This window comes from Colobus angolensis, unplaced genomic scaffold, assembly GCF_000951035.1.
Source record: "Colobus angolensis palliatus isolate OR3802 unplaced genomic scaffold, Cang.pa_1.0 Scaffold2, whole genome shotgun sequence".
Taxonomy (NCBI): domain Eukaryota; kingdom Metazoa; phylum Chordata; class Mammalia; order Primates; family Cercopithecidae; genus Colobus; species Colobus angolensis.
Genome location: NW_012115154.1, coordinates 10,920,742 through 10,942,743, shown reverse-complemented (window position 1 = coordinate 10,942,743; position 22,002 = coordinate 10,920,742). Strand labels below are relative to the sequence as shown.

At 40.0% G+C, this 22,002-nt stretch overlaps 2 gene segments (V, D, J or C); both read right to left on the bottom strand.

The window, feature by feature from the left end:
- Window positions 1-5,674: 5,674 nt before the first annotated feature.
- LOC105511436 lies at window positions 5,675-6,452 on the bottom strand. The segment is given in 2 exon segments: window positions 5,675-6,255; window positions 6,362-6,452. Coding segments are annotated over 2 exon segments (630 nt in total).
- Window positions 6,453-13,567: 7,115 nt separating this feature from the next.
- Window positions 13,568-14,484, bottom strand: LOC105511226. The segment is given in 2 exon segments: window positions 13,568-14,028; window positions 14,139-14,484. Coding segments are annotated over 2 exon segments (474 nt in total).
- Window positions 14,485-22,002: the final 7,518 nt, after the last annotated feature.

Below are 22,002 nucleotides of genomic sequence, written 5' to 3'. Positions count from 1 at the left end.
TGGATTTGAAAAAATATTTGCAAACCATATGTCAGATAAGAGATTAATATACCAAACATATAAAGACCCCATACAACTCTCTGGCAAGAGAACATATAACCCTATTTAAACTGAGCAAAGGACCTAAACAGACATTTCTACCAAGAAGACATAAAAATGGCCAAGATGCTCAATATCACTAAATGTTAGAAAAGTGCAAATCAAAACTGCTATGAGATAGCACCTCACACCCATTAGGATAGCTATTATTAAAAAGATAAGTTGCAAGAGTGTAGAGAAAAAGGAACTTTTATAAACTGTTGGTGGAAAAGTAGATTGATGCAATCATTAGGAAAATTAGTGTAAATGTTCCTAAAGAAATTAAAAATAGAATTATATGACCCAGCAATCTCTTTTCTTGGTATATACCCAAAGAAAATGAAATCCCACCTCTTGAAGATATCTGCACTCCCATGTTCATTGCAGCGTTATTTACAAAGCCAAGATATGGAAACAACCTAAGTGTCTACCGATGGACAAAGGATGAAGAAACTGTGGTATACATATACAGTGGAGTACTATTTGGTCCTAAAAGAATAATGAGATCTTGCCATTTGCCTCAACAAACATAGATGAACCTGGAGGACATTAGGCTAAGTGAAATAAGCCAGACACAGAGAAATAGTATATATTATTTATATGTGAAATTTACAAACACTGAAATATACAGAGAGAATGAAATAGTGGTTACTGAGAGGATGGCAGGGGGAGGGAATAGGAAATGGGAATATTTAGGCCAAATGATATAAGATAGCAGATAGGCAGGATGAAGAATTTTAAAGATCTAATGTACCACATGAAAACTATAGTTAATAATAATATATTCAGAATTTTTTTCTAAATGAGTAAATTATATCTGCTATTGCCACAGGGAGTAAATAGTAACTATGTGAGATGATGGCTATATGCATGTGTTTCACTATAGTAACCATTTTCCTATAAATATGTATCTCATAATATCATGTTATGTACCTGAAGTATACATAATAAAATTTTAAAATTTAAAGTGAAAGTTCAAAAAAAGATGCTTAACATCATTAGTCATTAGGAACATGTAAATCAAAATTGCAATGAGGTATCACTTCGCATTTACCGGGATGGCTAAAATAATTTTTAAAAAGAAGAACAAAACAGAAATTAAGTGTTGGCAAGGCTGTGAAGAAACTGGAAGGCTTTTACATTGTTGTGGGAATACAAAATGCTGAGGCTGCTGCAAAACACTGTTGGGCAGTTGCTCAAAATGTCAAATATAGAATTCCCTTGGGACTCAGCAATTCCACCCCGAGGTATACACCCAGAATAATTGAAAGCAGGAAATCAGACAGATACTCGTGGGCCAGTGTTTACTGCAAGATTATTTATAATAGTCAAAAGCTGGAAACAACCCATATGTCCATCAACTGATGATAAAATAAACAAAATGTGGTCTATACACACAATGAAGTATTATTCAGCTATGTAAAGGAGTAAAATTCTGACACATGCTACAACATGGATGAATCTTGAAAGCATTAGGCTAAGTGAAAGAAGACAGATACAAAGGGAAATATATTTTATGATTTCCCATAAATTAACTATTTAGAGTTGGTAAATTCATATGAACAAAGGGTAGATCAGGGGTTACCAGAGGCTGAGAAGCAGGGGAGATGTGGAGTTATTGCTTAATGGGTGTGGTTTCTCTTTGAGATCATGAAAAACATTTGGAAAGAGCAGTGACGGTTCTACAACATTGTGAATGTACGTAATTCCACTTAATTGTATGTTTTAAAATTGTTAAAGTAAAAAATTATAGTTTTATGCACATGTAAAACATTTAAAAATTAACGTTTAAAAACTGGTAATATATATTTTATATATATATAACTGGTCATGTATATACTATATATTATACATATATGATATAATGTATATTATATATAATACATATATGATATGTATATACTATATGTAATGTATATACTATATATTATACATATATGATATAATGTATATTATATATAATACATATATGATATGTATATACTATATGTAATGTATATACTATATATTATACATATATGGTTGTACATATATTTATAACCACAGTTTTTAAATGTTAATTTTTAAATGTTGATTAAAACCTTCAAAATGGCTAAAATAAATATTGACAACTCAATTCTCCATGAGGGACCCTAAAGACAATGAAAGGAACTCAAGTAATTTAAACATACAGTCATCTCTTAGTATCCTGAGGGGATTGGTTCCAGGAAACCCTGCTGATACCCTAATCCGAGGGTGCCCGCCTTCCTCACAGTCAGCCTTTCGTATCCTTGGGTTCCACATCAGCTAATACAGAGGGTCAAGTACATTGCTAATTTATTTCAAAATGTTGCTTGTCAGAATATATCTCAGAAAGGGTTTTCTGATATAGTTATTGTATTAGTCTGCTTTCACACTGCTATGAAGAAATACCCAGGACTGGGTAATTTAATTTATAAAGGAAAGAGATCTATTTGACTCACAGTTCACATGGCTGAGAAGGCCTCAAGAAACTTAAAATCATGGCAGAAGGAGAAGGGAAGCAAGGCACGTCTCACATGGCAGCAGGACAGAGAAAAAGAAAAGAAAACTGTCATTTATAAACCATCAGGCCCTGTGAGAATTCACTCACTATTAGGAGAACAACATGGGGGAACCGCCCCCATGATCCAATCACATCCCACCAGGTCCCTCCCTTGACACGTGGGGATTACAATTTGAGATGAGGGTGGTGACACAGAACCAAACCATATCGGTTATAATTTTCTTCTGTAGTATAATACAGTTCCACTAGTCCATATCTTTTCTCATATTTGGGACTATCATTTCTTTGAAAACTTTCCAATCTGGTAAGTTTGCATTCATAATTTACTGTTTCAGATTGGAATACTCTGATTCTAAGTGAGGTTAAGAAACTATTTTTTTTTTTTTTTTTAAGATGGAGTCTTGCTCTGTCACCCTGTCTGGAGTGCAGGGGGTGATCTTGGCTCACCGCAACCTCCGCCTCCCAGGTTCAAGCAATTCTTGTGCCTCAGCCTCCCGAGTAGCTGCTGGGACCACAGGCACATCTCACCATGCCCGACTAATTTTTTGTATTTTTTATAGAGACGAGGTCTCGACATGTTGGCCAGGCTTGTCTCAAACCCCTGACCTCAAATGATCTGTCCACCTCGGCCTCCCAAAGTGCTGGGATTGCAGGAATGAACCACTGCACCTGGCCCAATAACCTATTTTTATGTTAGTGGTAATTTATGTTTACTTTTCTGTGAAATGCCTATTTAGACTAAGTATTGCCATTTTATTGGGTTGTCTTTTTCTTAGTAAGTTATGAGAATGCTTTACTCATTTTAGATACTAACTCTATTAGATAAGAAAAGCTATGCTACAGAAAACAAAATAAAAATCTTAAAATTTCATTGGCTTAATTCTGTGAAGCCTTACTTCCCATGTCCACAAAGCCCAGCAGGGCATAAGTGGCTTTCTTCCATGGCTCTTCACCAAATTATGACCCAGTGAGCCAGGCTGCTTCCGTATTATCGTTAGTCAATCTGTATTGCATAGCTCCCAAGTTTATTAAGGCATGGCAAAAGAGTTGAAGGGTATCTGTATAGAAAACAGTCAACAGCAGGCTTGAGACTGCGGTGCTTAGAAAGTTCTGCTTGCAAGACTGGCATTTGGCTGGCATCTGGGAAGCTGTCTGGTGAGCAGTGCCCTGTACTGACATGAAGTTTCTCCTAACTGAGAGGAGTAGCTCATTGTGCCTAGACGGATATCGCAAACAGTATTGTGCTGAACACCAGATTTCCTTCTGGGCTGTGGATTTTGGGTTCATACTAGGCAGTGAGTGCCTCCATGACCAACCTCCACTAAAGCCTCTGGGGTGTTGAGTCTCTGATGAGCTCCATAGGCAGAAACACTGCACACATGTTAATGCATTTTTGTTGCTGGGAGAAGAGAGATCTGTGTGACCCCTCCCAGGAGGAAGAGAGTATAAGGAAGCCAGTGTGTGAACTCCTCTAGATTCCTTCTGTGTGTTTTCTTCATATGATCCACTGCTGAATATTTACTATGATGCTGTAATAAATCTCAACTGTAAGTGCAACTGTATGCTATATCCCATGAGTCTTTGCAGCTAATTTCTGTGTCTACTTGAGGACTCCCTTGACAGTGCCACAAGTTATTTCTTTTTTCTCTTCTTTTTTTTTTTTTTTTGAGACAGAATCTCACACTGTCACCAGGCTGGAGTGCAGTGGCACGATCTTGGCTCACTGCAATCTCCACCTCCAGGGTTCAAGTGATTCTCCTGCCTCAGCCTCCTGAGTAACTGGGACTACAGGCGCCCGCCACCACATCCAGCTAATTTTTGTATTTTTAGTAGAGATGGGATTTCACCATGTTGGCCAGGATGTTCTCGATCTCCTGACCTTGTGATCCACCCATCTCAGCCTCCCAAAGTGCTGGGATTACAGGCGTAAGCCACCGCATGTGGCCACTGCAAGTTATTACTGAGGGCCAGCCTTGGGATTGCCCACATCAGTTCTGCACACATCCAGTTATTCAGAATCTCTTCATATGTTCCCAGCCCTTTAACTACAAGTGAAGCCTGGAACCAAAGGGGAGCCAAGGCACTTTTGTGAGCATAAACGGCCTTTGTCATGCTGATTATTCTTCATTTGCATGCATTCCTCATGTCTTTTCCAGGCTGTGGCTTGACTTTTCGTTTTTTGTCATATGTTTTGGTACATGATTAATATAGCTAATGTCAGGTTTTTATTTTTGTTGTTGTTGTCGTTGTTTTGGACAGAGTTTCACTCTGTCGCCCAGGCTGGAGTGCTGTGCTGCCATCTCGGCTCATTGCCACCTCCACCTCCCAGGTTCAAGTGATTCTCATGCCTCACCTTTCAGAGTAGCTGGGAGTACAGGCGCCCGCCCACTTGCCAGGCTAATTTTTGTGTTTTTAGTAGAGATGAGGTTCTGCCATGTTGTCCAAGCTGGCCTTGAACGCTTGGGCTCAAGTGATACACTGCCTTGGCCTCCCGAAGTGCTGGGATTAAAGGCATGAGCCACCACGCCCTGCCGGTATTATTTTTTATGGCTTGTGTTCTTTTGTATTTCCACTAAAAAATTCTTCCCTCAAAGGATAAAAGTATTTTCCTTAATTTCTTCTATTAAATTTAAGTTTTTCTGCTTATAGTTAAGAGTAAATGTACCTGAAATATACTCTCATGTAAGGAATTAAGTAGAGACTTGGGGATAATGGGGAGGAACATATGCTCAGTGCAAAAAAGTAATCTGTAAAAACACATCAAAACAACATAACACATATGAGGAAATAACTGAACATAGATGAGTGTGACTGGAGCAGAGAGAACCAGGGGAGACTTGTGCAAAATGATGATGGAGATGTAGGTGAAGGGCAAATGATAGAGGGCCCCATGAGGCTATTGCCCCATAGAGGAAAGGCAACCAGGAACAGAGGTCAGGAGTAAAGGTTCATGACTATGAGTGGAAGGGATAGTGGAGGATGGGGAAAGGGGCAGATGAAGAAGTCACTGAAGCCCACAGGTGAGAGAAGAAGTCCAGGCTTTGGGGTTAAGAGATTTATCACTAATCTCAACTAGTGATGCCTTTTCCTTTCTAAAAGCAGAAAAAGAAAGAGCTGCAGAAGAGAGACTAGGCGAGCTAAGGGTGTTGGGGTGACCTCCAGTTGGTTTGAGACTGGGGTAGGAATGGACGTCAGCACTGAGGGTCCTAAGGCCCCTGCTCTATGGCCTCCAGGCTGGCCAGGGCTCTCTGACTCCTGTGGAGGCCTGGACAGCCCAGAGTGGGGACAGACACAGAGCAACCTCAGTCTTTCTAACTGCCCTTTACGTGCAGAGAGGAGGCAGCCATGCAGCACTGTGGATTCACTGCTGGCACAAAAGTACACAGATGTCTGGGAGCGTGTAGCGGACTCCAGAGTGAGGAGGAAATCCTCTGTCTTTGATCTAGAGACACTGTAGCCATCTGAGACTTCTACTTTGTCAGTGTCTTCAACACCATATGAGTAATGGATCAGCCTCAGGCCATGCCCCAGGTCTTGTCGATACCAGTACATATAGCGGTGGTTCTCAGTCTGGTGACATCTCAGAGTCACTGGTGTTCCTGTCTCTGTGATCTTGTGTCTTGGGCTCTGGGTGATTCCAGCATCCATGTGTCCTGTAATAGAAAACAATAGACCCTGATGCTGTAATCCCAAGAAAAAGGCTTCTATCGAGGCCTTGGGAATTCAAGGGAAGGAAGCCCACCTGTGACCAGTCCTCACCTGTCCACAGGAGACAAAGGGCCACATAGAAGAAGAACCTTGTGCCCATTTCAGGTCCAGGCCAGGATCTCGTGTCTCCCAGCCCTGCTTGGGGAAATAGAACTTAGGTTCTCAGTGACTCGATGACATCAGTGCCCCTGACAAATAGTTGAGCTGCAAAGTTAACCTGCCACACCCCTTCCATTCTCCACAAAAATAAATCAAGTGTAATTTGTAATTTATGTAATTTATGATATGTACAGCAATATTTTATAGGACATATATACAATTAATAGCTCAGAACGGGAATAATTTGTAGACTATTTTTAAAGACATAAGGGCATATGCTCTTTGCAGGATTTTAGAAAGAAAATGCATTCCTCTCTGCATATTTTGTTCCCATTAGGATACAATTCTTCATTTTTATGCTGTTTTAATTGTTTCTAATATTTATGTAGTCTAAGGGACATTCTTATGGCAGTCTGGTATCCTTTAGAACTCCTCTCCTCAGATTTGCCTCTAAGTTCCTTTTACTAGATTTTATCTTTTCTCAAACTCTGGATAACTGGATGTCAGCCTACAGTAATGGCCTCTGTTAAAAGAGCCACCTGACATCTGGGAAGGTTTCAAAAAAGTCTTACAGTTAGGGTCAATACAATTTGTATATTGTTTTATGCTCTGTCACATTAGTTCACCTCACAGGAGTCTCACCATCAGAGCTCAGACCTCTGTGTGTTCCCGCTGGTAGTGTGATGGTTAATTTTAGGTGTTAATCTGACCAGATGAAGGCATACCTGGATACTGGTACAGCAGTGTTTCTCGGTATGTCCGCGAGGGTATTTCTGGAGGAGATTGGCTTGTAAATTGATGAACTGTGTGGGGAAGATCTACTCTCAATGTGCATGGGCAATATTCAGTCAGCTGGCGGCCTGGATAAAACAAAAAGACACAGGAAGGGTGAATTTGCATTGTCTCTCAGAGATGAGACATGTGTCTTCCACTGCCCTTGGATATCAGAACTCCAGATTCTCCTACCTTTGGACTCCGGGATTTGCACCAGCAATTCCCTGGGTTGTCAGGTTTTTGGTCTCGGGCTGAGAGACACAACATTGGCTTCTCTGGTTCTGAGGCCTTCAGACTTGCACTGAGTCATGCTACTGGCATTGCTTCATCTTCAGCTTGCAGATGGCTGGCATACTGGGGAACTTTTCAGCCTTCATAATCATGTGAGCCAATTTCCCTAACAGAGTCTTCTCTTCTCTTCTCTTCTGTTCTCTTCTGTTCTGTTCTGTTCTGTTCCCTTCTCTTCTCTTCTTTTCTCTTCTCCTCTCCTCTTCTCTCTTTCTCTCTCTCTCTGTGTATATATAGAGAGTGTATATATATATATATACATATATATATAGTTTCTCCAGAGAAGCAGAATGAATAGAATATATATATGCATATGTATACATATGTACTTTTTTTTTTTGCTATGAGAATGATTTACTAGGCAACAGCACATACTATGAAAAATGCTTTAAAATACAACAGGAAGAGATGTGAAGACACAAAGAACAAGTACATAGTGACACATGGCTATCAGGACATACTAAGTGATGATCCACACTGCTTCCATCCTTTACCCAGAAAAGGAATAATCTAGGTCACCTCCTCCTCAGAGAGAAACAGAACCAATAGAATACATACATGTATGTACATATATATATATGTATGACTAATGCAGATATGACTTCTCTCATATCTCAGGCCACCTGAGTCTCCATCACCTAATAGGAATGTCATCATCAGAACTCAGACCTCTATGTTCTCATGAGTTTTGTGATGGTTAATTTTATGTGTCAACCTGACCAGGCTAGGACATACCTAGGTAGCTGGTACAGCAGCATTTCTTGGTCTATCTGTGAGGGTATTTCTGCAGGAGATTGGCTTGTGAGTTGATGGACTATGTGGGAAAAACCCATCCTCCTTTTTTTCTTTTGTGTAAAAATAAGAGGAAGCTCATTAAGGATGTATATGAGATATTTGCCCAGAAGTACACTAGTCTGGTGCCTTTAGGGTAACAGGAAAATGCCCTGTGTCCATTCAGAAGGTCTTATTCCCACAAATGGGAGGATATTGATTGAACCATAAATGTGCTGTGGTGCAAAATTTACATCTAGTCAATAGTAGTACTATTGTTATTTCAGATACAGGTCACATCTCAGTGTGAGGCTCCCTTTTTGTGACTGCACATCTTGATGTAACCTGGGTGGGTAATTCCTACACTCATGCTCCAGTGAGAATGGATACAGAACCTGAAGTGGAGACAGGGAGGAGACCCATGAATACCCCCATGGAGAGGCTGTGGCTGGGGCCTGGCAATCCCAGGAAGAGCTTTCTCATCTATGCTCAGAACTCCCCTGGTCCTGGGATACCAAAAGGCACACAGAAAAAGAGATCATTGCCCATGGTTGAGTCAGGACAGGAAAGGAGAGTTTTCCATCTCAGGGCTCAGATTCTTTAGGGTAGGGCACATGGAATCCAAGAGCTCTGAGAATTGTTATCAAAATAAGGTGTGATCCATCAATAAATAAGGTGTGATCCACCAATAGAATTCTCAACAATACTCTGACTTCTCTGGGGAGATAAACATCTACCAGGAATATTGTCCTTATATTACATTTTTATTTCTTGATCATTATTAATTTACAAATTTTCTTTTGTTGAAAACATACACCTTATTTTGCAGCCTTGTCTGTTTTCTGTGCTAATGTTTCTCAAGCATTTACATGGTGCCTACACACGGTAACTAGCTAGAAGTGGATTTGCCATGAAGTCAATGAAGAATAACTTTAGGCCTTCTCACTTGCACAGAATTTATTTATTTTTTTTAATTTAAGACAGAGTCTCACTCTGTTACCCAGGCTGGAGTACAATGGTGTGATCTCTGCTCACTGCAACCTCCGCTTTCTGGGCTCAAGTGGTTCTCCTGCCTCAGTCTCCCAAGTATCTGGGATTACAGGTGCCCACCACCAAGCCTGGCTAATTTTTGTATTTTTAGTAGAGACAGGGTTTTACCATGTTGGCTAGGCTGATTTTGAATGCCTGACTTCAAATCATCCACCTGCCTCGGCCTCCCAAAATGCTGGGATTACAGGCATGAGCCACTGTGCCTGGCCTTGCACAGAATTTTTTCAAGACATTGTCATTTTGTATTCTCTTTTTCAAAGCGATCCCTAAAATTTTATAAGCCTCATGCTCCACAAAACTTGGATCTACTCTGCACATACGCTCATTAAATTTTTGTTGAATGACTGAAGAAAGAAATGAATGGTTCTCTGAGTCCAGGCAGACCCTGAAGCTGTGAAACATAAACTTAGTCTATTCAGTTACAAATAAGCTCAGAGCCTTAACTGAGCAGAGACCCATGTGAGCCTGTTGGAAACTCAGAATGAGTCAAAATGAACTTGGAAGAGATAGTTCGCATATCATTACAAGACTTGTGAATGAATGCATGGCAGTATAACTAAAAGAAAACCATGGCCTTTTTCAAAGAGAAGTGTCTTAGAGGGTCATCCCATTCTATCACTGTCAAAGTTTTAAGCTGACCCTGAAGGCAAAGTTTGAGACGTGGGCTTTGGTGAAAGTAGTTTACTTTGGAAAGAATCTCAGGAATTAGGAATAAGAGAGATGGGAGAATGAAATAGGGAGAGAGGAAACCAGGATAAAGGTACAATATTGAATTTGTGCTGGAGCAACAGGAGATGGAATCCATCAGGACTGCTCTGAACTCACAACTTTCTGGGAGCATCACACCTTGCATATCAGACTCAGTACCAAGCAGGAAATGCTGTAAGATGCAACATTTTTCACTTTCTCTTAAGGCACAACTGTTTATGTTACTTTTACCAATGAATGATCAGACTACTATATCAGCATTTTAGATGACTTTGTGTCTGAATCATAGGTGAATCAGACAAAAGTAATTAATGTCTGCCTTTGTTACCAGATTGCACAAAGTAAATAACTGCTCGACTAGAGATTTGTCAGAAAATTCACAGGGACCTAAGATTTATTGAGCCTATACTATGTATTAGACTCTGTCTTATTTACAAGTATAAAATTTCTGTAAGACATATATTACTGGCCTCAGTTTACAAGTGACAAAACTTAGCCAAATGTTTTTCAAGTCACTGACCCAAGGAGTCAGAATATGAACCACTGAGGTCTCATCTCCAAGGACCTTCCTCTTTAGCATGTAGCCTCTCACGTGAAAGATGTTATTCAAATGATTTGTGTCCAATGCATTGTTTCTAAAAGGGGCATTTGGGTCAATGTTTCCAATGTTGAAGGTATCTTCCTCTACCAAAATGTATAGGGTGGAGTAACTTCAAGCATAGGTTGAAAGTTAGTATGGCCTAGGTGTGAGTCCAAGTTCAATATTTGTTAGCTGTACCTCCTTTAGAAAATTATCTAAATTCTCTAACAGGTTTTTACCTGTAATATGGGAGTGAATTGTTCTCCCTTATGAAGTTCTTAAGAAATTAATTGAAATAATGTACTTCGTATATGGCCCAGAGAAAATGGGATTAACAATATTGCTTGTTATTAGCAATCAACAAGGGAATTTTCTATAAGTTCACATAAAAGAGGTAGAATTAAGTTGGTCTCTGTCCACTGTATATTGGCATATGCATCTGCAAATGGCACATCATACACTTGGCAGCTGCTGTGCTGGTCGTTTTACATGTGCACCCAATGCTCCCCGCAACCCACTCTCGCCTCCCTGCCCTGTACTGCCCTGGGCTGTGCCCCTGAAGACTGATTTCAGCAAAGGGTGCTACCAAGGTTTCGGCTGGGCTTTCCAATGGCAGACACCAGCTGGACACTGAAGAGTAGTGAAGAGAGAGTTCGGCATATCTAGGCTTCCCCTTCCTAGCTTCTGGTCCTGAGTTCCTCCCTTTGGGAAACTTTTCTCATTACTTGCATGCACCTCCAGGAACACAGCATTTCCCTCCCACCCCTTTCTCCATAGGCCCAGGAGTTGTACTGGCTTCTCAGTGTGGTGGAAACCCCTGGTCCCTCAAACACACCTTGTGTCCCTAAGTCTGTTTATCCCTCTGAACACAGTCCTTTGATTAAATTGTTTTCCCTTCAGCCTTTTTGAATGTGTCATCTGTTCCATGCCAGAAAACCGACTGATTCAAATGACTCTCATACATTGTAAATACATGTATGAATAATTAGGAATATATTATCTTGCCAGACTTTAGACTTCTTAAAGACAAAATGTGTAATTTGAAAAATTACATCTCATTTTCTGTATTCCAAGGAAATTTTTAGCATAATAGGTATTCCAGGAATATCTACTGAATAAATTAACAAGTGAACAACAACTAAACGACAACAGCAAAACTATATATATACATGTAATAAATTTTCATGGACAAGTTGACAGAAAATATAAAATTTATTCTCCTCCTTTCCATTTCTCTGCTGCATAGCTGGGTGTGCTGATGCTTGTCTATTGGCACTGAGTATCCTTAAATGTCCTCCAACAATCTCTCTCTCTCTCTCTCATTGCAAGAGCTAGAAGACTTGAAAATACATGTCCCAGATTCTCCTGAGAACAAGTTTCTGAAAACAGTTTTGCTTCCCCCAATAAGCTATACTTGTGGAAAAGTTGGAAGCAGAATAAAGACTTTTATCTGACAGCAACCGACAGGTGGATTTGCAATGACCTCTGGATACTTTCTTGTGAATCAGCCTCTTGGTCACTGCAAGACCACTGTGACTCTCAGCTATTTCCAGTAGTCCCTGACCTGGGCAAAAGTAGCAACTTCAGCCTTTCTGATCACTAGTGGTGGACCTCAGGGCAAGCTTCAGCCTTGTGAGAACCTCCCACTGCTCAGCCTTCCAGTGGTTTATAACCACTAATTCCCTGTATTAACTCCTATTCTCCTTGGAATTCCTAGAGGATTCTGTTTCCTTGACTGAACCCTCTGATATATTAGAAATGCCCCTTGTCACTAAACGTCTATATTAGGACATATTGTGGCCCCATTCTATATGAAACTAAGACAGGACACATATTCTCTGGCCAGAAGTTATATGTCCTGGAGGTTGGCAGGCCATAAGCCATAGTAACCACATTCCATAATATGTGACCCTCTTCTACTGCTTGGCTAGTCTTGAGATGGAAGAATAGTGCTTTGCTGTAGCTCCTTGACCAAGGCCCAGGAAACACTATAGAATTTTAGAAGTTTTATTTTGGAGGCATGGAGTCGTAGGTTTGGATCCTGGCTTTGATCTTTAGAAATATGAAATACTGGAGAAGTTCATGAGGCACAGCTCTCTATCTATAAAATAGTACACTGAAATCTTCTTCATTTTTAAAGTGGATATACTAATGTCTATCTTTGCATTAAAACACATAAAGTCAGGAGGATCATTTGAGGAGTTTGAGACTAATCTGAACAACATGGCAAGGCCTCATCTCTACAAAAAATAAAAATTAAAAAAAAAGTAGCCAGGCAAGGGGACATGTCACTACAAGGTGATGTTTCCCTGTAGTCATAGCTACTCAAGCAGCTGAGGCAGGAAGATTGCTTGAACCCAGGAGCTCAAGGTTGCAATGAGCCATGATCACACCACTGTACTCCAGTCTGGGTGACAGCGTGCGACCCTGTCTCAAAAAAGAAAAAAAAAAACATAATATGTACTGCTATGATTTGACTGTGTTCCTAGATAATTTATATATTGAAAACTTGGTTCCCAATGCAGCAGCATTGAGAAGTATGACCTTTGGGAGGTGACTAGGTCTTAAGGACTCTGCCCTTGTGAGGGTTAATCCATTCATGGATTAATGGGTTATAGAGGGAATGGGTAGGTTATCATCAGAGTGGGTCTGTTATAAAAGCCAGTTTGGCCATCTTTCATGAGCCCCCTCATATGTGATGCCCTGTGCCACCTGGGGACTCTGCAGAGTCCTCACCAGCAAGAAGGTCCTCACCAGATGTGGGTCCTTGACCCTGGACTTCCCAGCCTCCAGAGCTGTAAGAAGCAAATTTCATTTATTTATAAAATACTCAGTCTCAGGTATTCTGTATGGCAACAGAAAACACACTAAAACACATGCCCATGTGTTGGCATAGAGTAGGAGCTCCCACCACTTGCTAGGAATTAAAAAGTACTGGCTAAGATGTGAGAACTTCCAGTGGGTCCGGAACCCACAAGTGCAGGAGTTCTCACTGAGCTCAGCAGGACAGGAGAAAATGTTAGAAAAGAACTAGAAGCATCTCTGGGGCTTGGCTAAAGCTGTGTGGCAGCCCCCACCTCCTTCTCCCTGTTACAGCCCCAACTGAGACAGGAGGGTTTGGGTACAGAAAGCCAGTAATTCTGCAGGGCTGTGCCTAAGCTGCTGGCACAGAGGTACAGGGCTGAGTCCCCCAGCTCCAAGGAACTCATGTTCAGTTCAGAATGATAGTCACTGAACTGTTGAGCTGAGAATCGATCAGAGATGCTTCCTTTATCTCTTTCCATCTTTTCATAAAACGAAATGAGGAACTGGGGGCCCTGACCTGGACCCTGCTGGTACCAGTAGACAGTGTTGTGTTCAGGGATAGGATAGCATTGCAGAGTGGCTGTTTCCCCCTTTACTTTGATCAGATGCCTTGGGGCCTGGATGACTCCAGCAGCCACTGAACCTGTGAAGGAAGGAGACAGAAGCTGAAGACTTAGCTCAGGAGAGTTTGCCACTTCAGCAACAATTGAATGCTATGGACGCAGGGATGTCCCACCTGTATTCAGGACTCACCTGCTCCCAGGAGACAAAGCATGACATGGCAGAGGAGCCTGGTGTTCCAGGCAGAGTCAGGCAGGTCAGGACTAAGCATCTCCCTTCTCAGGGTGCTGGTTTCCTGGGGTGAGAAAGCAGGGCTTTTACTCCTCCTCACTGTTTTTGGAGGTTTTTACTGTGATGTCACTGTTCTGATGTCATCATCCTGTAGGCTCCCATAGGCACCCTGTACTCCAGGACTAGCTTGGCTAACTCAGGCTTTCCTCCATCCTGTCCAGCTTCCTGCAGGGCCGGGGAAGCTAGCTGTACTGAGCAAGAGGTGGGAGGCGGGCTTCCGGGCAGCTATCCCTCCCCACAGCTTCTGAGATTTTCATCTGGGGCAGATGTTCCTTTGTCTCTGCCTGGCTTGGGTTATCCAGGCTGCCCTGTTGAAACCCTCCCCACACTCCCTGTCAAACTTAGGCACCTAGAGAGGTCACATAAGGCTGCAGTTCATGGCTTCCTGTCATGACAAATACACATGCATATCGGTTGATCTGATAAGGCTATGATTAACTCTTCCTGTGCCAGCACTTCCTCTGGTTCATCTAGTGATATTCCTGATACAGAGACGAAATCAAGACTGTCTCCCTTAACCCTCTCTCTCCCAGACAGCGCTATCAGTGGCCCACTCAGTGGATCCACAGTGCCCTCAAGTGGCCAGTGCGTAGTCACTATATGAAGCTCTAAGGACCCTGACTAGGGAGGCTGGGTGCTTCCAGCTCTTGCTGATTTCAGGTTTACCTGCCTCAAACTCAACTTTTGCACAGGGTAGTGAGGGAGAAGCAAATGTTTTTCTAAAGAAGAAACAAAACTTTTACATTTTAATTTAAATTTTAAATTTCATCAAATAATGGTGTAGGAAAGGAGATATCAGCCAATCATTAAATGCCAGCTGCCATAGGAATGGGGTGAGACCTGAGCAAAGCATTCCCTCTAATCAAAGGTAATTCCTGGAGGCAACTGACAGTGACATGCTATCAGCGAAACAACCACCTAAGCTGGAGAAATAAGCACATTTAGTCTCATGAAAAGAAACTGCCTCCTTATATATCTTTTATTTTTTTAATACTCTAGTCAATTTTTTGTTTTTAGTGAATTGTCTTCTTTATGATTGATGTGTAGGAATTCTTTATAATAAGAATCCAGCCCTTTCTCAGATTACGTTTATTTTTTCTTAATATATTTTGAAGAACTTTTTGGGATTTGCATAAAGAACAATTTGGTTTTTTTATGGTTAGAACATTCTTTTGTCCTTAAGAAATCTTTGCCTACTCCATGATCATGAAGAGAGCTTGCTATGTTTTCTTCCAGAAGCTTTTGGGTTCTAGTTTTTCAATTATCTGGGATTTTTTTGTGTCTCTTACTAATTTTTGTTTTTGGGAAGGGTCAGCAGTTTTTCTGTAAAGGGTGAGATAATAAATTTTTTAGTTTTGTGCATCATGTAGTATTTGTGTTGACTACTCAACTCTGCCATTGTAGTGCAAGAGCAACCATTGACAATATGTACATGAATGACTGTGGCCATGATCCAACAGAACTTCATTTATGTTCACTGAAATTTGTATATCTTATATTTTTATATGTAACAATTTTTACTTTTTTAACTTTTCTACTTCTTTAATTTTTGCTTTTTTTAAATCATTTAAAAATGTAAAATTATTGTTAGTTTCTGAGCTATATGAAAACAGACAGAGGCCAAATTTGGCCCAGAGGCCATAGTTTGCCCACATCTGGTTTATGGCGTGAGATAAGGCTAGAGATTCATTATTTTTCCATATTATGCCATTTTTCTAGAACTATTTGCTAAAAAGACTATTTTATCCTCTTTTTAGTATTTGATCTGGGAATTACAATATGCATCTTTGACTTATCACAATTTGCTTGCAAAAATATTTTCCTGTTTAACCATGGGATGTCATAAATGTCCTTTTTTAGGGGAAGAAAATTTCTTATTACTCTGAGTTTGATAACAGTTTTCATCAAGAAAGGATGTTGAATTTTATCAAATGTTTATCTATAGATAGCATATAGTTTTCATATTTTTAGTACAGATAAGATAAATGACATAGTCTGTTTTTTGAAATGTCAGACCAACACTGCGTTACTGAGATAAACCCTACTTGACCGTGTTGTAGTATCCCTCTTACATATTGTTGGACTCTCTAGGCTGTAATTGTAAAAGGATCATTGAATCTGTGTTCCTGAGAGAGAGTAGTAGCTTTCTTGGAATCTCTTAGTCTCATTTTGGTATCACGGTAATTCTGGCCTCAGAATGAATAGAAAATTGTCCCCTGTCCTTCAGTTTTCCTCTCAGTCCTGCTTTGGCAGCATCCTACCAACTTTCATATATTTTTATATTTGTTCAATTTAAAATAATTCTTTTCTTTTGAACATTCTCAAACGTTTTATGCATATATAGCAATTTCCTCAAAATAATTTCATTAAACCAAAAACACTCTGAGTCAAGGACTGTTAGCAATTTTAACTCTTTTGATGTTTGTTGCTAAATTACTAGACAAAAAGGATTTTACAATTTACTCTCCCCCCAAAAATGAAAGGGCTGGGCCAGGCACGGTGGTTCACGCCTGTAATCTCAGCACTTTGGGAGGCTGAGGCAGGGGGATCACCAGAGGTCAGGAGTTCGAGACCAGCCTGCCCAACATGATGAAACCCCATCACTGCTAAAAATATAAAAGCTAACCAGGCGTGGTGGTGGACACCTGTAATCCTAGCTACTCAGGAGGCTAAGGCAGGAGAATTGCTCGAACCCAGGAGACAGAGGTTGCAGTGAGCCAACACCATGCCACTGCACTCCAGCCTCAGTGACAGAGTGAGACTCTGTCTCAAAAAAAAAAAAAACAAAAGCCTCATTTATCCATTTATCTTCATTCTCACCAGGATTTGGTCAAAAAGAAAAAAATAATGACCAAAAGATACTATTAAATTAATTGTAAATTATCTTTTATCTTTTGATTTATTCTGTGCCTTATGAGTTATTTAGAAAACTATTATCTAATTTTGAAATATTTAGGACTTTTCCAGAAATCTTTCTCTTATTGATTTCTAATGAAGTTTCACTGTGACCAGCAAGCACACTTGGTTTGACTTGAATACTTTTAATGCATGGATGCTTGTTTTATGGCCCACAGTACATAGTCCATGCTGGCACACAGTCAGTGCGCACTCCAAGAGAACATGTATTCTGCTGCTGTTGGATGAAGTGTTCTGTAAATGTCAATTAAGTCAAGTTGGTTGTTGGTGTAGTTCATATCTTCTGTATCCTTACTCGTCTTTGTTTTTGTCAACTCATTAAACCAGTTACTAAAAGAGGGGTATTTAAATCACTGATTGTAATTGTGGATTTGTCTAATTCTCCTGGCAGTTCTGTTTTTGCCTTGGTATCTTGAAGATCCATCTTCAGGTACAAAGTATTTGATTGTTAAGACCTCTTGACAGACTAATACTTTTGTCATTAGGATATGACTTTCATCATCTCAGATGATATTCTCTGCTTGAAATTTATTTTGTTTGATATTAACATAACTACTCTAGCTTTCCTTTAATTGGTGTTGGCATAGTACATCTTTTTCCATACTTTTATTTTCTTTTTACATTGTGAGTCTTCATAGTATTCTGATAGGCAGCATATAGTTGTTTTTTGATATTATTTAATAATATTCAGTAGTACAATCTGTGCTTTTAGACTATTTAGATTTGATGTGATTGTTGATGTGGTTACTTTTATATCTATCATCTTCTATTTGTTTTCTATCGATCCCATCTCTTCTATATTCCTTTTTTCTTTTTATATTTTTTATGGATTATTTGAGCATTTTTATAACTCAGTATTGTGTTGGCTTATTAACTATAATGCTGTGTTTTGTCATCTGAGTGGTTGCTCTATGATTTTCAGTATGCATCTCTACTTTGACACAGTCTACCTTCAAGTGACTTTACTCAGATTATGGAAACTTTCCAATGATACATGTGTTCATTTATTCCTCACCTGTCTTTATTCTAGTCTTGTTATAGATTTACTTTTGCATATATTAGAATCCCTGCACTGTGTTGGAATTATTTCAGTGTAAATAGCCAATTATCCTTTAAAGAAATTTAAGTTTAAAAATTTGCTTTTGGGACTCTAATTACATATTAAGCTACTTAAAGTTGTCCCTCAGTTTACTGATGACCTCCTCTTATTCTCTGTATTCCATTAATAATTGTGTATGTTATTTCTTCAAGTTTATTAATATTTTATCCTGTAATGTTAACTTCATTCAGTGTATTTTTCATAACAGACATTGTAATTTTTATCTCTAGAAGCTTTGTCTGGACCTCATTACGCCTTTCCTCATCTCTACAAAACTTTGAACTTACAGACCAGAGTTACAATAACTGTTTGACTTTCTTTGTCTGCCAATTTGTCATTTCTGAGTTGGTTCCTATTAATTAATCCTTCTCTTCATTACGGATCCTTTTTTCATGCTTCTTTGCAGGTCTGTAATTTTTGATTGATGCCAGATATTTTGTATTTTATATTTTTGGGTGGTAGATATTTTTATATTTCCATTAATATTTTTACCTTTGTTCTGTGATGCACTTGTCAGTTGGAAACAAACAAAAACAAAAACAAAAACAAAAATCCCAGAAGTTGTTATCTTTTTCTTGAATAATTTGGCAAGCTGATTTTAAAATGTATATGAAAAAAAAGTGTCAAGAGTGCTCAAGAACACTTGATAAAAAGGAATAAAGCTTGAGAAATTATTCTACTGGATATTAAGAATGAGGATGAAGCTGTAGTAAGACAGTGTATTATCAGTGCAAGAACTGACAGAACAGACCAATGTAACAGAATAGAGATCTGAGAAAAAAAGCCACACATGTATAATGACTGACTTATGACAAAAGTGGTATTACAGGGTGATGGCAAAACTATTACCACTTAACAAATAGTATTGGGTAAATTGAATAATCATTTGGAAAAATAAAACTTGACCTCTTCCTCATATCGCCTGCAAAGAATTAATTCCAGTTCGATTATGAGTCTAAGTGTGAAAAGTGGAAAATATAAAGATTTTAGAAGGAAATATAAGAAAACATCATCATTTTGAAGTAAGCAAGGATTTCCTAAAGTGGACACCAAAATACAAAACACTAACTGAAATGTGATTGTTGGAATCTAATCTGACTGTAATTGTGGATTTGTCTATTTCTCCTGGCAGTTCAGTTACATGGAATGATTGTCACTTAAGAACTTCTGTTTATCAAAAGAAACTATTAGTAGAGGGAAAAACTAATCTACAGAGACAGAGAAAAAAAAATTCCATCCAAAACTCTCATATACGTCTCATGGGAATGTAAATTGGTACATCTTCTTTGGAAACCTCAAAGAGTCCTATGTGGTCGATACAATTTTATTGAGGTCTTCTTTGAATTGTGTCCTTTTAACACCTTCCCAGGTGGGGTTTATCTTATGAAACCAATCACAATTTGCATTTCTAATTTTTTTAAGTTAGACTGGAGAAGAAGGAAATTAAACACAGAATGACTACAAGACTTTCAGAAGGAAAAAAGCAATGTATAAGCATGAATTAATATGCATTATTGTGGGTAATAGTTACTTCTGAATAATTGACTTTGATGGAAACTCCTACTAAATATTCCAATTTTCTTCCAAGGGTGGTAGCTGTAAATGGCCTTAACAGTGCTCGCTTTTGGCTTCCCCACTCCTTGGCAGATTGTAGGTCTGAGTTGGTGGCACGTGGTAACAGTAGTTTAATGTGAATGTGCTGAAACTTCATAGTTCTATAAGAGAATATTTACTTAGTCACTATCCCTGAGACTAAGCTCTGTTATATCTTAATTATGGAAATTTGAATTATATATAAGGAGTCCCAGAAATCCATAAGTCAAAATTATTACTACGTAGTGTTCCCTGTTCCTGTGTTTCAGAGGTTATTTTCTGACCTCCTAGTATCAGAAGAATACCTGAAGTTCCAAATGCATTCATTCTCCTTGCTGAGGAAAGAGCAGGGCAGCTCCTTTGTTCAGGGCTTCTGAGAGCTGGAAGGAGAAGTAAGTGCCTGACTGTTTGTGAACAGGAAGGAGGTGACTGTGCCATGCTGTGGCTAAGCTGCTGGCACAGAGATACATGGCCAAGTCCCCTTGTGCTGGATCATCAGGGTGGAGACGGATCCCTGAGGCCTCTCTGCAGAGAACCAATCACTGAGCAGCCCTGATTAGTCTTGTTGAGCTTCATTCTGGAAGTAAGTCAGAAACTCTGGGCCCTGCCCCAGGGTCTGTCGGTACCATTAAAGGCAGTTGTGTTCGGAAATTGGAACACACTTGAAAGTTACATTCTGTCCCGTCTTTGTGATCTTGTGTCTGGGGTCTTGGGAGACTCCAGCATCTGCGTGATCTGTGCAGACAGAAGTTGGAAACAGGAGGAAAACAACTGTAGTCATCACACACACACACATACGCACACACACACACACACAGACACAATGAGATTGCTTGGTGTTCTGAGGACTCACCTGCCTACAGGACACACAGGGCCACCCAGCAGAGGAGCCTGGTGCCCATGACAGGGTCAGGGCACAATGGGAGCGTTATCAGATCAGGGTCACTGCGAGCAGGAGCAGAGGAGGAGGGACGTCCCTGTCCCCACAGAGCAGTTCCCACAGTGACATCACTGAGCCTCAGGATCACCTGATATTGATTAATTAAGTCTAAGATGGCAGCAACTCTGATGTGCACCACTTTATTATGTACCAGAAAGAAAGAAAATAATTACTGGCACTCATCAGAAACAATAAATGGTGTTAACACCGTGAAGCATAGAATTCATGAAAAGTGATGTCAGAAGTGGGTTTCCGCACACACAGCTTCTGTTAGGTCCGTTTTGTTTTCCCCACTCAGCCCTCCAGGGTGCTGCTGCCCGCATTCCACCCTTCACCTCTGGGAAGTCTTCTCACTTCTCTTATTCCTTTCACCTTGTCTGCTGGACATGCCACCTGGCTGCTTCAACAGCACTTTACACAGAAGATCCCAGTGCTGACTGTCAATCTTCCTTGGAGATCTCCTGTTTCCGACTCTGTTCCTGCATTTTCCTGCCCATCCATGATCTGGGTAGGAGAGGGAGGTGTTTGGGAAGTGAAGGAGAGAATTGCTGCGTCTTTTTCCTAAAAGAGTTTGAATTCACAGCTCGGAGGGGCAAGGGAGGAAATGTTGCCTCCGGCAGGTACCAAGCTAAGTTGGGATCTTCAGCTTATTCTAAAGATTAAAAAAAGAACAATTGACCGGGCACGGTGGCTCACGCCTGTGATCCCAGCACTTTGGGAGGCCGAGGCAGGCGGATCACAAGGTCAGGAGTTCAAGACCAGCCTGGCCAATATGGTGAAACCCTGTCTCTACTAAAAATACAAAAATTAGCCGGGCGTGGTGGTGGGCACCTGTAGTCCCAGCTACTTGAGAGGCTGAGGCAGAAGAATTGCCTGAACCCGGGAGGCAGAGGTTGCAATGAGCCAAAATCATGCCACTACATTCCAGTCTGAGCGACAGAGCGAGACTGTGTCTCAAAAAAACAAACAAACAAGCAAGCAAACAAACAAAAAAACAAAAAAAGAACAATTAAACAATTCCCCATGTGAATTTATTAATCTCAATACTGTTTCTTTTTTGTCTCTGCTACTTATCACAACACCTCCTGTGTTTCTAAGTCATCTCTGAAATAAATAAATGTTCCACAGCCTCTAGAAAGTCAGAACTGTTTTACCCTTGACATTCTGATGGGGGTAGTACAATTAAAAAATAGGGAGTTGAATTAATTCTTGGGGTT